We start from the raw sequence: 16915 nt of genomic DNA on the forward strand, positions 1-16915 counted from the left end.
TTAATAATTTAATCATAAAATTCAAAGAACACTAATCAAATACTAATTCTATAAAGCATGAGTGTTATTAATAAGATAGTGGCTAGTCCTAAGTCTAAGGTCGAATGAACCCACCTAAACATCTACTATTGTTATTATTATTATTTCTGAATTCCAATCATGCAAACATGAGGATACTGCCCTTTCCATTATTTGTAGCCAAAGAAGCTTCACTAACAAATATAAAAGTACAGAACATTTTAAATATATATATATATATATATATATATATATTCAAGAGAAGCATCTTTGACACTTTTGCTTACTACTTTGCCAACAAAAGTAAAAACAAATTATTTAAGATTAAAAAAGAAATTATAGGTTGGGAATATCAATATACTATATCAAAGTGATAGTCATTCAAGAAAATAAAAACTACAATAAAATTATAAAATACAATATTTTTCTTCTCTTAACACTTGAGATACTACTTAATAATACATTAACGAACTTCAACTCAAAGATATTAGAGCCGTTTCTTAAAGAACTTAAATTATAAATCCAAAACTTAATAAGAGCTGAGCAATTAAGAAATAAAAAATAAATAACATTGCCAAAGCAACAAAAAGTTAATCTAATGGCGCCATACATTGCCCTAACAAAGGAATTGAAGAGAATGTGGACCTAAAGTTTTGCTCGACAATAAATAAAGCACCTAAAGTCTTGCTTGGGAATAAATAATGGCAGTAAGTAGAAAGAATGTCGGACAAAAGATGACCTTTATGTTTAATGTAGGCACATTTATGTGTGACACGAAGAGTTGGAAGGAGGTGTAAATTGGGTCTCTTCTCAAAAGTGGTAGGGTTCCGACACCACTCACTGTAGTCTGTGTGTGTCTTATTGACCTAATTGGTTTTTTGCAAAAGCTTTTGGCAATGGATACTGATACACACGCACACACAATACATAATTGTATACGTAAAGGGTTAGCTTTGTTTAAGATTATGGCCTCTTCATTGCAATGAGTGGACAAGTATGTAACCACATAGTCTTGATATACTAATTATTAAGCAGCCTGTTCGAATACTAATTAGTAAGCAGCTTGAACTTGAAGAATCGATTTATTGATTAAAAAGGGCACTTGAAGAACTCTGAGACAAGTCTAGACATTGCAAGAGGTGGAGAAGGTTTCCTATTTCCTTTTCATGGTCTTTCTTTGCTTTGATTCAAAGAGGTTGTTTCCATGACTTCAATCCAAATTTAAAGTAACAAAGATAGATTGTATTAATTATTATCGTTACTCTTTCTAGCAATCAACTAGAAGTCTCAAAAATCATTTTAAATGAAATTAAATTAATGTCGATTTAGAAATATTTTTTTCTAAAAAAAATCTATGTTTGAAATTACAGGCGAAAGTGATCAATCTTCAAAACCATATTATTGTTCAAACATTAAAGAATAATTGATTTCTCATTCTTCATTATTTTCCTTTGTATATAATTTGAGATTGCATATTTCGCTAACCAATAGGATAATAATTAATTAATCTTTAAATGCAAGAATATAGACTATGCCAAAAATTTATTTCATCCAAAAGTTTAAGTTGTTAGGTGAGGTGAAACCTCTAAGAATATAGTTCTAATATCTCTAACTGATTAATTGCCATGTTTCTTTATTCACTAAACTAGAGAAGCGACCTTCAATAAAATTTGCTAGCTTAAGAGTCAATTTGGCCCTCAACCATTTTTGGAGGTCCAATTCGCCTAAGATCAACTTCTTGACCCAAATTGTACCAGAATCTTCTATCAATAGTTAATTAATCCCAAAACTTTTCAGCTGGAAAATTTTAACAAGTTGTATCTTCTTTCTTTATCAACCGCGATGATCGCTTTTGGTCCCAAATGATTTATCATGACTTGATCTTCCAAAAGATAACAGCATCGCTCTCTAATTTTGCCAATAATGATGGTTACCAAGGGGAGTATTGATAGAGGCATATGATCTCTTTGAATTTTTTTGCCAATTCAGGCATCGTTTGGATTATCGAAATGCATATATGAACTCCCCAATTCATGGGCTTTATGTCGACAAAGTTTCACCATGACGTGGCGCCATTTATGATCAAATTAGGGCTAATCAACCACTAATAGAAGTTTAAGTGTGAATTAGGCCAAAAAGTTGATTTTGGGGTGAATTGGACCTCAAAAACAGTTTAGGGGCCAAATCAACCCTTTTAGCCAAAATATTGCATTGTCTTGGTGTTAGCTTGTTTGTTGTAGTATCAGCTTTACACCAGAAATTGCAGCGTTACTACCATAAAGATTTAACTCTCATATGGCCCTGTGTAACTGCTTGTGATTCTTTAAATATTAGTTATCATCTAGAATAATAAAAAAATCTAGAAAGATACTTGGTATAATTTATGTCTTCTCTTTTCTCAGCAGAAGGTTCCTTTCCCATGTACAATAAGATTACCGGCATCTTCCTTTCTCGCAAATTCATACTACAGCAGAGAAAGGTTAATTCATGCGCAACAATGCAGCACGTGCTGCTAAGACAACTGAACTTTCAGGCTCTCTGAGGAGAAGATTTGGTCAAGGAAAGTGGTTTCTGATGCTGCACGTGCATTTAATTTGGAATAAGAGTTGACAGAATCTAATAAAAATTGGACATATAAGCTTCCGTAACGATAATCAAGTGGCGATAAGCCTCCATAGCAAAACACATTCTAAATTGATTCCATGCCCATATTCTCGTATATGCAATGAGATGTCTGCCACTGACTCGGATAAACAGTACACATCTAACGGTTCTCTTTCATCCCAGCAAATCGTATCACCTATCCTTAAATAATTAGGATACTCCGGGGATGGCCGACTAGAGAAATTTCGATGATCTTTGAAAGTAATACAGTCCGCTTACATTCGCATTACTGGAATAAGCATTGACAAATTTCAAAAATTCATTTCAATTTGAACTATATTTATGAATATGATAAACCCAAGTTGGAACATACTGTGAAGGAGATCAGAGAGACATCAACTGACATTGGGATGGAAAACATCATATAAGGGCTGTCAAAAGAATAAGCAACTATATAATGTTATAGTTGCTGATATAAATTCAGAAAGAGCCAAAACAAAAGAACTAAAGATTTTACAATTACTGGTGGAGAATCATAGCTATTGATGCTAAGGCTCAAGTCTGATGCCCTAAAGGTATATATATGAATTGTGATGAGCTAATAAGGAAGCAGTATGCTAACCTTAGCTAAAAGACTAACAGAAGCGTTGTTTTCAATTTTACATAATGGCTGACTTGATTGTTTCTGCCTCTGTAGGACGCCACATTGTCTTGCGAACACAAAGCAGTCCCTCATCGTCTTTAGTGTAAATCATTCTGATCTCCCATTTTAGAGACTTAGCCATGCTCTCAATCTCACCTATGATGTCAACATTGTCGCGCACAATCAGCTTTCCTTCTGGCCTCAAGATTCTATCAACTTCTGCCACCACGGCCACTAAGTTACACCTGTAGCCAGGAAATCATCACCATAGTGAGATAATAAATCTTTACTGAATGCGACATTGGATTTCTAAATTTTTTAACGTCATAAAATTTCAATAAGGAGTTATTGCATAATTCTTTGTTGAGATTGGAAAAACAATGCACATAATATAAGATGAGCAGACCTCTTTTTGAGACTGGAGAATAGATGATCAGCATGCAGAAGATCATAGGTTCTAGGATAAGTGTTGAATGATTCACACCAATCATGATACATCCCAAATAAACCACGCTCGTAAATTATTGGGAGCGTGTCTGGAGAGTCAATTGGGACAGTATTCATAACCCAAACTTTCAGGTCTTTTAGTGCAGCAGCAAACCTAAAATTACAGAAAAGCATAAGTAAAACATGAAGGCAACCGGGCTATGTGCCTCTTAACATGCTAAAAGATTAAAGCCATCATTACAATGATATTATTGCAATGAGATTAAAGTACTTACCCTCCATATACAGCTCTCATGTCCATGGCATTTCTCACAGTAGACCAGTCAATTCCCATCCCATTCAAATATGACTGGGAAACGACATGCTTCCAGTGGTTGTAGTCTGCAGTAAAATCCTCCGGGGCAGCTTTACCATAAACTCCAACCTGAGACTTCAGCCAGTAAGGTGGTGTCTCCAATCTTTGTGGCCATTGCTCAGGCCATTGAGACCCACGTTCTGATGAATCTTCAGGGACTTTATGCATGCATGCCTCAAGTGGTACATTCCTGAAGCAAACACACATAATAATCTTTAAGAAAACTGTATTCATGATTCATAATGAAAATTGTAGCATTTTTACATTGTAAAGAAGTCTTATACAGCCAATTTGAGACTTTTGGTCCAGTAATCTGCCTCCATGAACATGGAAACTTACTGCCCACGTTATACCCATGCTTAACCAATTGCATTGCTTTGTTATCATTTCTTCCCAATGCCAGACACATATCAATACTTATATTTCTCCCCCTAATAATGATTCAATTCAAAAATGCAAACTGGAAAATGCCATAAAAGAAAAGTTTTGCTTCTAGAAATTTGAAACTGCCCATCAAGTAATTTAGAAGGTTTTCCTCTTCCAATTAATTTCAGTGCCCTGCTGTACTTGTGTAAGTGATAGTTTCGAAAATGTGATTATAATATGCAACATAATTTTTATTTAATAATATAATAAATATGAAATATGAAATATATGGTAAAATAATATATGAGCTTAAATAAATAATAAAATAATTTTGTATAGTACATTTGACTCTATAAACACAAAATTACAAAGATTTGATCTCAAAAAGTTGTGATAACTATACATAGGGATCCTGTCGTGTATCATGATATGGATACAAAGTGATAGCCAGTGCATCTATTAAATTTAAATCTGGTTCATGTTTTGCCCTATTTCCATTCAAGTTATAAATTTATTTTTATTTTTTTAACCGAGCTCATGGCATGACAGAAACCAATTCTTATGATTAAGAAATGAAGAAGGAAAATACCAGGCTGCATTTCGGTCATCAGATTCTTTGCACAGTGGGGGCTCATTTTGGGATCTCTTGTTATAGCATTCATTTGAAGTTGGCTTTCTAAATATTGCAGCACCAATACCATTTACTGTATCTTTCTTAATCACTATGAGATCCCAGCACATTGACTTTGTCAGCTCAGTCATAGCTGCCATCAATTGCCAACAGAAAATGGAAAAAACAACATATTAATAACAATCTCATATTTATCCCTCTTGAAGTGACTCTAAACATGGACAGAAGATTCTACCTTGCCAAATGCCAACATCTTCTGGAAGCTTTTGATAAACCGGAGTGGCAGACCAGACGAAGTAACCACCAGGTCGCAACAAACGATTGAGCTCTAGAAGAAGCTTACCGCCTGCTCAGTAACTTGAAATGAATTAGTGAACTGAAAAAGAGGATCAATTAAAATATACATTCAACCAGAATAGACATAGACATCACCTTCAATATGCCAAGGAACCCTGCATCGTGCACAGTGGACAATGTCAAAAACAGAACTGGGAAATGGCAGTCTCTTGGTGCCCATAACAGCCAAAACGGCAGGGATTCCCCGTTCAAGTGCAAATTGCACTTGGGCCTCATGCTCATCCTTGGGTGCTAAGGACATTGCAAGAACATCTCTTTCAGAAAGAAAACCTCCAAAGCTAGCCACACCACACCCTACATCCAATATCACACGGCTTCGTTTTCCCCAAGCAATATCAGGAAGAGACTGCATGTTGAAAAAAATACCTACTTTCATTATTCTTTTTCCTTTTTCTATTTGTTATAAAAACTGCAGTCAAGCCCTTAAGAGTGTTTTCTAAGACGTACAAAGGAATATACTTATTTAAGGTAACTTGAAGGTGTTAGTGAAGACAGTCGTTCATGCTATATTCCTATTTCTCCATGAAATTGTAAACGTGAATAAATGCACACAGAAGTGACATACAATGCATGACATGAGAAAGGGTTTTCTATAAATAATAAACATATGTAGCATTAGTAGTTGTTTGGACAAACTAATACAATGATAGAAAACAGAGAAAAAATAAAAGATAAAAAACTCACATTCTCAATGAAATCGATATAATGAAGAGCACCATGCTTAAATTGTGTTCCACCACCTGGAAAAGTAAGATATTCACCAGTAACTTTAACCCAATTCTGGTGTCCCTTGACCTCTGCAAGCTTAGTGTGGGGAACATTATAGTACCATATCTGCACCATGAACCAGAACAGATATCAACATAAGTAAAAAAAAAAACAAACAGGAAATTTACATTCATCAAGTGGATAAGTGTCTTACCTTTTCCCTGCTTTTGGGCCACTTAATTGAACGTCTATAGCCTTCAGGTACGGGAACTAGACAAGTGGGAGCTTCTTCAGGGCAGTGTCGCTCTCGATGTTCATAATGCTTTGTGCTTGGAAGCTTTCTGATGGCCTGCCAATTGTCAAGGCAGGGAATGTAATCTGGACCAGCAGTAACATTACAGAGTTTCCAGCCATGAGCATATTGGTCCTTAGATATTGAGGATTGTTGTGATTTCTTCTCATTCTGTGACTCCACGGCTTGAGTTGACCAAGCACCATTTTGGGCATCAGTTTCATTTAAAAGTTCAGACTGGGAACCAGCAGGGAATACCTCAACTGAAGCCTGATCTTTTTCTTGACTTTCCATATTATTCTCATTAGAACTTTGCTCTCCCTGTTTACCATCTTTTTCTTCCTGTCCATTTTCATCGGTATTCTCTCCCTTGTCTGAATCCTTGCCTCCCTCATCAAACTCAGATTTGTTTTCACCAGATGCCTCCTCTGATTCAGTCTGCTCACTTTTATTTGTTTCACCACCTTCAGCTTCTCCATCGCCTGTTTTTCCATCCCCATCATTTTCAGCTTCCTTCTTTGGTTCCTCTAGAGATTCAGTCTTCTCATCCTGGTTTTCAGTCTCAGCCTTCTCTTCCTTGTTATCTTCAACTGCAGTCTCCTTCTCTATGATGTTCATATTTTGATCATCCTGACCAGATTGGTTTTCACTTTGAGAATAAATGGCGGTGCCATCTTCTTTTGTTGCATCTTCTGGTAAATCACCTGAACTGTCTTCAAATTGCTTAGAGGTATTTTCACTCCCTGTTTGTTTTACCTCATTTACAGTTTCTTGGGAGGGTGAGTTTGAATTCTGAACTGGAGCAACAGTTGATGACATTAACATCCAAACTCCAACTAAACAAAGGGCAACAAACACAACCACAGCAATTGTAGAAAAGTAGCTTGATGACTTCCTCCCGTCAACACGGGAGTACTTGCCCATAGCCATGCTTCTTTAGTGATGCACTTAGGTCACCTGGAAGGGGAAGAACAAATTAGCTATGCAACAAACCTCCAACAATTTAAGTTTCTTTGAACTTCCAAGTCTAACATGCAAAAATTAACTCTATATGGCATGTATAACACTCTGTTTAATAAGATAGATACGGTAACATTAGCCATGTCACTGACATTTTTTTTATCTTTTTCACTCTTTGGATTCATATTTTGCAAGCAAATATATAACGGTTATCACTTAATCTTCACAACCAAATCACAGATCACAAGCAGATAAGAACTTCATGAAACAGCTGACAAATCTACCACCGGATCAAACATGTATCCAGGAAAAGAGCCCAACAAGTGTAGCTTTTAAAGCAACCTCCAAAAGTTAGGATATTGTATTAAGAACTTCAAAACAAAAAGTTCGTTTGAAAGATAGAGAACCATTTTTCTCCTTGTAAAGTGCTGGATAAAAGAAAAAGAACCAGATCCATTAACATTATAACCAACAGTTAACTATAAAAACATTTCTTTTTCACATTGAAGGTGAGTTAATTACCCTTCACAGAAAGAAAAACAAACATTGAAACATGGAATGTAGAGGAAACAGAAAAAAAAAAAGGAAAAAAAGTCTCAACCACATTAAACACTAGTTCAAGTATAGCAAAAGTTGATTCAAGAAAGCAAAATTCACCATGAAAGGTATATCAACGAACGTATATATGAAATCAGAGCTAAATCAAGAGCAGAAAATAACACATCAGCTTAAAAAATAAAAAAACCCAGAAAAGAAAGTGAAGAAATCATATACTAACAAGAAAATTTAGATTCTTGCAAGATTCACACATCTTTACAGCAAAATTATACCAAAAAAGGATTGCTAAACTGAAAAATGAGAAATGAAACATACCCAATATTTAGTTAAAGATTCCGCTATATTTGGGATCTGATAACAGTGAGAAAGCAAAAGGGTACTCGAGTTTTCTCCTCTCAACTCCTCTTGCTGAGTGAGGAATAAAGAAAGGAGAGATATTTGCTTATACTCCTGCTAGCAAGGCATGGAGCTTTTATGCCAAACTTTCTCTTAAATTTATATTTTAATTATTTATTTTCAAGAAAAAAACAAAAGAAAAAAGAAAGCATTGTTATGGCAATTTAACAGCTAAGTGAGACACATTAGTCAAAGAAGCAACTGGATTTGTCGAAAGCTATCAATTGGATTACCAGTGAAAAAGAACAATTGGGTATTTTTCCCATTTGGAGGGTTTGGCAGTTATCATTTATCATGATGCTAGTTGGCTGGTGTTGGACTCGACCATTAAAACAGTAAATAAAAAGAGTCGGTGTGATGCTCAAATTGTATAACTGTTGCTGACATATCAGTATTAAGTGAAAGATTAACGAAATGGTTGGTGGGAAATAATCAAACGAGAAGATTAATCTCAGTTCCCAAAAATAAATTGACAAATCCTCGACTCCTAATATGAATTTGTTTCTGATTGTCAACAGCGAAATTAACTAATTTTTATTAGAAACCTACAAACTCTAGCCTTAGTTTGCCATTTATTTTCATATAAAATATTAGTCTTTGCCGCATTGTTTAAGTTGAAAAATGCAGGTTTTGAATTTGAAATTCTGTTTAAGTTGAAAAAAATTGGAGGTTTTGTTACCTCTCTATCATGTGAGTTTTAGTTTCATAAGGTTTTAGTTTCATAAGGAGTACAAAATAATAGTTATCTTTTATTATATAATTTAGCCTATTAAATTTTTTATAAATTAAAAAAATAAATTACAGTTTATACCTTTTATAAATAATATAAAAATAACTTATATTGTATAAATCGTACCATAAAGATATTTATGTTACTATCTATTTAATATATATATATATCGATCGCAATTTTGAAATATTTTATTGTAATAAAAGATATTACATTACATATAAATATTTATACATTTTTTCTATTATTTATCCAAAGTTAAGAGGTCGTAATAGAAAGCAATTTCCTTATTATTTGCAACAAAATTGATATATCCATTGACTTTGAATTCGATAATCAATTGAGAAAAAAAAAAAAAAATTCAATTATTTTTCACAAATAAAATTACTAACAATAACATATCTTTCTCTTTATGAGAATTTGAGTTATCATATGAGCAAATAATATATTATGATATTAGTAAACAATGAAAAAGAAAACAGTACAATTTATAACCAACTAGGCGTCCAAGAAAGTTTTGATTAATTAAAGGCTAAATTGGCTAAATATTGCTTAATTGACATTAAAAAAGCATCAGCACTATTTAATATCTAGACTTATTCAAAAGTTCAAAACATTAAATTCATACTAAACTTTATCAGACTTAAATTTTTAAAATTTATGTTTAGTTAAAATCCATAAAATCTATAGAATTTATTTACAAATTCAAAATTTATATATTTTGAATAAAAATGAAAATTAATTTAGAAGTATACATGGTTAAATTTATAAAGAATTGGCTATACCTAAATTAAATTCTAACAGAATAAATATAAATTCAAATAAATTCTATATTAGGCATTTTATAGTATTATAATATTTCTTTCAATTTTAATATTTTTTTTTTCGATATATCAACTAATAATAGGATTAAGTTTAATTTATTTGACCTAATCTCTTCTTCAAGTGCATCATGTACCTTGCAAATATGTTATATTTTGCATATACTTGTGTTCATTCACATTTGTGTTTGTCAAATAAATCTTTAAAAAAATTAAAAAATTGAAGTATGGTGTTTTTGGACTCAAAACTGTTTAGCCGAATGGAGAGAGAGAGGTGATGTGATGAAGGCACATGACATGGTTAATTTAAAGAAATACTTTACAGGTATATGCATATGCACCGACAGGATATCGTTAGTGTGTTTAAAAAGGTGAAGAACATGGCCAGTGTCCCTACCGACCTCTCCATCATCGTCCATCCCTAAGACTTCAATACTTACTTCGTACCCCTCATCTTCCTCTTCTCTCTTTTATATTTATTTTTAGTGTCGGTTGGCTACTTTTTTCAAAAACACCCTTTGAATTTATAATTTTTTAATATTAATTTTAGTATTATTAGAATTAATATCGCATATTTAATATTCGAATTTTATATTATAATTAAAATAAAAGAAATTTATATTGTCTAGATTTAATATCTATTCAAAGTAATTTAAAAAAACATATAGACATTATCAAAGAAAAAAATGCCCTCGTTGTCGGTGAACAGACAATTGATAATCCCTCAAGGAAACGGAACCATTCCATTGCTATCATTTTTCATTAATTTTATAACGCCCTTATTATTTCAAGATGTGGACTCGATCCAATGAAAATGAAATATAGATATCTTTTTATCAAGAATCACATTAAAAACAAAAATGCATGTTTATTAAATGCAGGGTCAACAAGTTTCTGTATTTAGAATATATAAATAGGATATGCTTTATGATAATTTTTTATTTTTTCAATTTTGTAAGTTTGTGATTTTAGTGTTCGTTGGGTTTTAATTTGATGGGAAATGGACTAACGATAAAAACTATATTATTTTGATCTTTGTTGTTTTTTTTTTTGAATCAAATTTCATTTAAGGCTTCGAATTTCTATTTCTTTTTCATTTTTTTTGATAGAATTTATTTTTTAATATTGGATTATTTTATTAAATATTTTATTTTCATCTACTGTATTACAACTTGTCTTTTTATATAATATTATATAAATGAAAAATGAAAGCGATGACAGGTGGAAAAGGCAGCACCGTCGATGAGTCCAGGTAAAGGCACGAGAGAAATGAAAGTTAGCAGCACCACTGGTAATAGTTAATAGTTACGAAAGCGTCCATTTTTTTAATGGTTTTCTTAATTATTTTTACAATAAACAATTAAAATAAAAACTTTCAGAATGCGTTTTTAGATGGTAATGTAGAGTACACGCAAAGCAGCTATTAAGAAAGAATCTTCAAATAATAAAAATAAAAATTGATCAGTTTTAAAAGTACGACAAATTATGGGGGCATTTATGTATTGAATCTTTTTATTTTGTAAATAATTTGCTAATAGCGAGCCATGCATCTTACATATCTGTGTAGGGCTAATTGCCTATTTCATGCAATTCCGTAGGCCAACCCTAACGCAATATCATTTTGCCTTGGTATCATTTCTTGTTATGAATTTAATTATAATTTGTGCTTTGGTGCCAAAACCTTCAATTAACCTGTTTGCATATATACAAACATTTATCTCCTATCACAACTTCCCATAGACACTAAACATGGACAAAAATCAAGAACAAATGCAATTTCTTAGCCTCCTTGCCATCTACAGAGAAGCTTATCAGATCATCTCCTCGCACAAGAAAATCTTCACCCAGATAACCATCTACCTAATCCTCCCTCTGTCTTTCTTTTCTTCTAGCAGAAGTCAAGCTATCAAATACTTTCTTTGCGATAAAGATCATCATCCACGACAATGTCAATGGGAAAAGTATTCTAACCAATACTTCAACATGCAACAGACTATCAAACAGTTTCTTCTCTGACATGACCAATTCATGGCTATTCAAGATCGGATACTGCATTTTGATTCTCGTTTTTTCTTCTCTGTCAACTGCTGCAGTTGCGTACGCTACTACTTGTGCTTATATTGGTCAAGGAGCGACTTTCAAGAAGGTAAAGGATGTTGTCTTTAAGGTTTGGAAGAGGGTGACGACCAACTTCTTGTATAGTTATACTTCTATACTGATTTACATAAACTTTTTTCAACTTGTTCTTGAATGGGTTCAGTTCTTTCCCCATAATCTTTGCTATGGTTTACAAGCATTTGGCTGCCAAGTAAGGGCTGTTTCGTATACACATAATGAAACTCGTCACTGGAGCAACCAAATTTACAACTGGATAAGGTTTCTTTACTACGTAGGTTTTATTAGTCTTTTAACATTGTTGTTCGTGACTGGATTAGTGTACATAAGCATAATTTGGCAGATGGCTGGTGTCTTTTCCGTATTAGAAGAAGAAGGAAAGCATTGATTAAAGGGAAAATATGGATTAACACTACAGTCTTCTTGACCATGTCCATGTTTGTTATGTTCATAAGAGGAGAATACAGAAAGTTGTTTGTGCATGGTTCTTTGATAGATTTGATTAGTGAGGTGCCACTTGTGATTCTTTGTTTCTGGTTTCTTTGCCAGTTGATATTGTTTGGACTCACTGTTCAAACTGTGACCTATTTTGTCTGCAAGTCATATCACCATGAAATTATCGACCCATCTGCCTTGTTGGATAACCTTCAACTTCATCCTCATGCTACTAAGGACGCCTGTAACTTGCAGAAATTTAAGTAGTGCCAGGATGCATATAACTAATTAATAATTATTTAATAGAGCAATTTGATGTTTGAATGGCTTTTATTTCATTGGTTTCCTTTTCTAAAAAAAATAAAATTAATTGTATATCAGTGGGCTTTCAGTTGTTATCCAATTATCTTATATTTTATTTATATTTCTAATAGTTTCTAATCCTCTAAAGTTTTTGAAGTTATTTTACCAATATTGTATTATTTTCTTAAATAAATCCTAACCTTTTATTTTTATCATTCTAGTACATCACTTTGCGATTTATGTTCTATATATCTAAATTTAATTAGATGCATGCCAATGATAATTTGATATTTATTTTACTTCCATACAATCCAGCATTATCATTAATTAAACAAAAAGAATAGTAAAACGATATCGTTTCTACTGTCTTCAGATTTTTTTTCTTACAACACGTTTAGAGCTTGATGATGCTGAATCTTTTGTAGGCAAAATATACCCAGTATCTACATGCCACATCATTGTTGGCACATGCCTAATTAAGTTTGAGTATATATGAATCAAATAAAAAAAATGATGGACAGAAGAATAAATTTAAAAAGTCAGAATATCTGTAAAAAGGATCAAAATTCATGGTAGACGAGATGGTTTTTTCTTTTCTGATAGAACGTATTCTAAATTTGAAGTTCATCTTCATCTGTGATAGCTTAAAAATAAAGAAGACGACATTTTGTTAAGTGCAGGCCGCATTAGGCCATAGATTTAAATAAGAAAATCAACACTTCCCTTTCATTTCTCGATCGTATTGAAGTTCGTAACCAGAGATAGACATGTAAAGTGCGATACATAATAACGAGTTTTAACTGGAACAAGACTGCTACTCAGAATATAATCCCTGCCGGCATCATCAACTACAGAGTTTAACTCTTTATTGTTCAGCCAAGGAAAGAGACAAAAGAAAGCTAATTATGTTGTCTAGATACAATACTGGACAAGCAAAAATCAATTTCCCCGACATAAAAGCCTGACTCAATTAAAGAAAAAACTAACCCAACAAAGGGAAGAATCTAAACACAACTAATCTTTCATGATAGCAGCTTTGTTAGGATACACATATCGCTAGACTAAGCCTTACGATTGAAAACCGATGAATTTTGATGTAGCATTAGATATAAATTTCCAGTTCGATTAAACAATGCTTTGCCTAAGTAACGAGTTCCCTAGGTTTATCTTCAAGATGCTTCCTCTCTAATTATTATGATAATGGATTGCAAATGGACCAGTGGAAGAAAGAATGACTAGAAATGTGAAACTACGTGCACCACGGCCTAGGTTAGAGGCTCTTATGACTTGTAGGAGTCGCAATGGGCGCAGGCCCAAATGAGGACACGTCATCCTTATCCATGACTTATCAAAAACTCAATCACTCCTGATGATGTGTCAAAACGTCCCATTCCTCAACCAATCATCAATCATTATTCTTTTTTTTTTTTCTTTTTCTCTCTTTTATTTATTTATTTATTTATAATCAGTTATTTTATATAATGCTATGGAAATGAAATATATATATAGTAATTTAAATTTCAACTAAAATTATGAAAAAACTTAACGTGTGGACTGAAATGGTTGACAAAGATTTTTGAACTCGTGGGGTATGTAAACTCTATAGCTATGAACCTCAATTCTCCACATAATCAGAACATTCACTCTCTTTCAGGATTGGGAGAAAGAGTGAGAGACAATGGGCAAGAAGTGAAAGATGAAAGAAAAAGAAAGGAAGAACTTGTTATGCATGTTCCATGGCCTGTCATTCCGCTGCTTTTTCACTTTCACCATGCAGGGATTATTTCTCCATCAACACCAACAATACCAAGTTCTTCAAAAGATCCAGACCTGCTGTTGTCATTTGCTCTATCACTAACAGAAGTGCTAACTTCAACACCCTTGTCTCTGAGGTATTCTCTTCTTCTTTTTTGAGGTCTTTGTGTTATCCATTTTTAGCGGCATTGCCTTGTATTGAGGTAATTTTGAATCATTTTTGGATTATAGGACAGGTCAGAAGGTTATGGTTTCTGGGTTTGGGCTCTGTAGAGATTTTTCTTTTTCTTTTTTTCTTAGTTTTATATGGGAGGAAAGAAAGACTCCAGCTTGAATCTTTGTCAAAATTGAGAATTGCTAGGACAGATGAGCTTGTGGATGCATTTTAGAGATTAGTTTGGAGATTGGTATATGTGATTCAGGCTAATTGTTGGATAATCAGTACCTACATATAGTTTATTTAATTGTCTCTTTTTATCAATCACTTTGCAGTAAGTTGCATACATTTGTGAATCAGACAACTAAAATAATCTTTAAAAGGGCATCTGAAAGAGAGTTAATTACTATTTTACCCGAGGTTAGGCCAATTACACTAGTCAGGACGTGTGTTTTCCTTTTTTTAGGCCGGAAACGAGAGAAGGATTCTTCCAAAACTTGCTCATGAGACTGTATGGTGACATGCATTAGACAGGAGATAAAAGTAACAATAGATGGAATTTTGCAACTCAGAGGCTTCTGAACTTTCCTGAGATGCTAAAGTAGGTTTAGCTCGCTCTTATAGTGGGATCAATCATGCAAAATGAACGAATTACTAAATTGTTAAATTCATTCTAGTGGCTGTTGTATTTCAGATTCGAAACCAAATCAGATTCCTTAAATCAAGTTAAAACCGTATACTCTTTCTATGGTAATTATCATTTGCTTTCACTAACTGCCTATTTGGGTGTCACTAGGCAGTTAGGCATTTGGTTCCTCCAGCAAGATTTGAAGCTTCAAAGCTGAAAGTTGTTTTAATGGAAGATCAGATTAACGATATCATCCCTAGAACTTATATCTTATCTCATTGTGACTTCACTGCGGAACTAACCTTAACTATCTCCAATGTCATCAACCTTGACCAGGTAATTCATTCTTATGATTTACTCTTTTTCAGCTTGCAGAACTTGCACTTGTAATTGCATATTATGTTCTTGGAACACTTTCACATCTTACTTTGAATATGGTAGTTGAGAGGGTGGTATAGCAAAGATGATGTGGTTGCAGAATGGAAGAAACTAGAGGGACAATTGGCTCTGCATATCCATTGCTATGTCAGTGGTCCAAATCTTGCACTAGACCTTGCTGCTGAGTTGAGATACCATATTTTCTCCAAGGAAATGCCTCTGGTACGTATTTTCGTTAGTGTACCTCCCCATGCTATGCGTTTCCTGCAGACTTAACTTGTTTAGCAATTACAGGCAGAGCATTTCTTTTCTTTCTTCATCATTATTCCTGCTCTTTAATCTTAATGGTAAGTCTGGAGATAATTGTGATGTCTGGATAAATAACCTTTGCTATAACCTTTGTCTTGATGCAATGCAGGTCCTCGAAGCCGTGTTACATGGAGATTCAATTCTTTTCAAAGAAAATCCTGAGTTAATGGATGCTTTAGTTTGGGTATATTTCCATTCTAGCTCACCAAAGTACAATCGTATGGAATGTTGGGGCCCACTCAAGGATGCTGCTAAGGTAAAATGCTGCTCTTTTGGCTGTGTATGCTTAATTAGACATAAATAAACACAGGGTACTACTAATAAGCTTTAGTTCACTAGTATATGAGATTACGAACATATGTCCTAGTGGGAGCTCAATTAATCAAGAACAGAGAAAAAATAAAATACAGAAGCTGCTTTTGTGTAGTAATCATTCAGCCGCACAATCTGACTCTAGCAGAATCATCTGAGTTTATGATTTATAATTGATTTGCTCATGATGTCAGGGGAGACAAGGAGATCAGTGTCGAGTGTATTCAACATCAACTAAGAATGGATCGACTCCTTCCAGAAAGTGGCAAGGACCCAAATCCATTTTTCAAGCTCTTTTTGCCTTCCTTCTTTGAAGTGCTTGCTTAGGCAGCATAGTCCCAGAGGCTAATTTTCGTGGCCAGAGAAGGACGGAAGGCTCAGTTTACATAACAGAACCAAAAAAGAAGGGGTTTACTGCTAAGACACAGCAGTCAAAGTTCAAGTTGCATGAAAACAAGGATTGTTTGAGGCTCAGATTGATTCTTTTGCAAATAACACATTTGTTTTGATTTTGAAACATTGATTCACAATTCCTGTGCAACTGAACATTTGTTCATTTCCTTATCAATTGCTGATGTCTTATGTTGCTTTGTAGTTGAAATTTACTACCTTAGTTGAAGTCTTGTAATTACTCGTC

The 16915-nt window shown here is 33.6% G+C and overlaps 2 protein-coding genes across 2 annotated transcripts; one reads left to right on the forward strand and one right to left on the reverse strand.

Annotated features, from left to right (window-relative positions):
- Positions 1–2940: 2940 nt before the first annotated feature.
- On the reverse strand, positions 2941–8538 carry LOC8270944 (probable methyltransferase PMT24). The gene is made up of 9 exons (XM_002520228.4): positions 8255–8538; positions 6344–7378; positions 6106–6255; positions 5497–5767; positions 5300–5410; positions 5023–5197; positions 3988–4257; positions 3672–3866; positions 2941–3510 (listed from the first exon to the last, which is right to left on the reverse strand). Exons 2-9 carry the CDS (start codon positions 7349–7351, stop codon positions 3282–3284), a joined length of 2409 nt encoding a protein of 802 aa, XP_002520274.1. The 5' UTR covers positions 7352–7378; positions 8255–8538; the 3' UTR covers positions 2941–3281.
- A 5811-nt stretch (positions 8539–14349) lies between these two features.
- Positions 14350–16915, forward strand: LOC8270942 (magnesium dechelatase SGRL, chloroplastic). Its single transcript, XM_002520226.4, has 5 exons — positions 14350–14631; positions 15448–15615; positions 15721–15879; positions 16076–16222; positions 16473–16915. The coding sequence occupies exons 1-5, from the start codon at positions 14476–14478 to the stop codon at positions 16590–16592; spliced, it is 750 nt and encodes a 249-aa protein (XP_002520272.1). The 5' UTR covers positions 14350–14475; the 3' UTR covers positions 16593–16915.

This window comes from Ricinus communis, chromosome 2 (genome assembly GCF_019578655.1).
Source record: "Ricinus communis isolate WT05 ecotype wild-type chromosome 2, ASM1957865v1, whole genome shotgun sequence".
Lineage (NCBI taxonomy): Eukaryota > Viridiplantae > Streptophyta > Magnoliopsida > Malpighiales > Euphorbiaceae > Ricinus > Ricinus communis.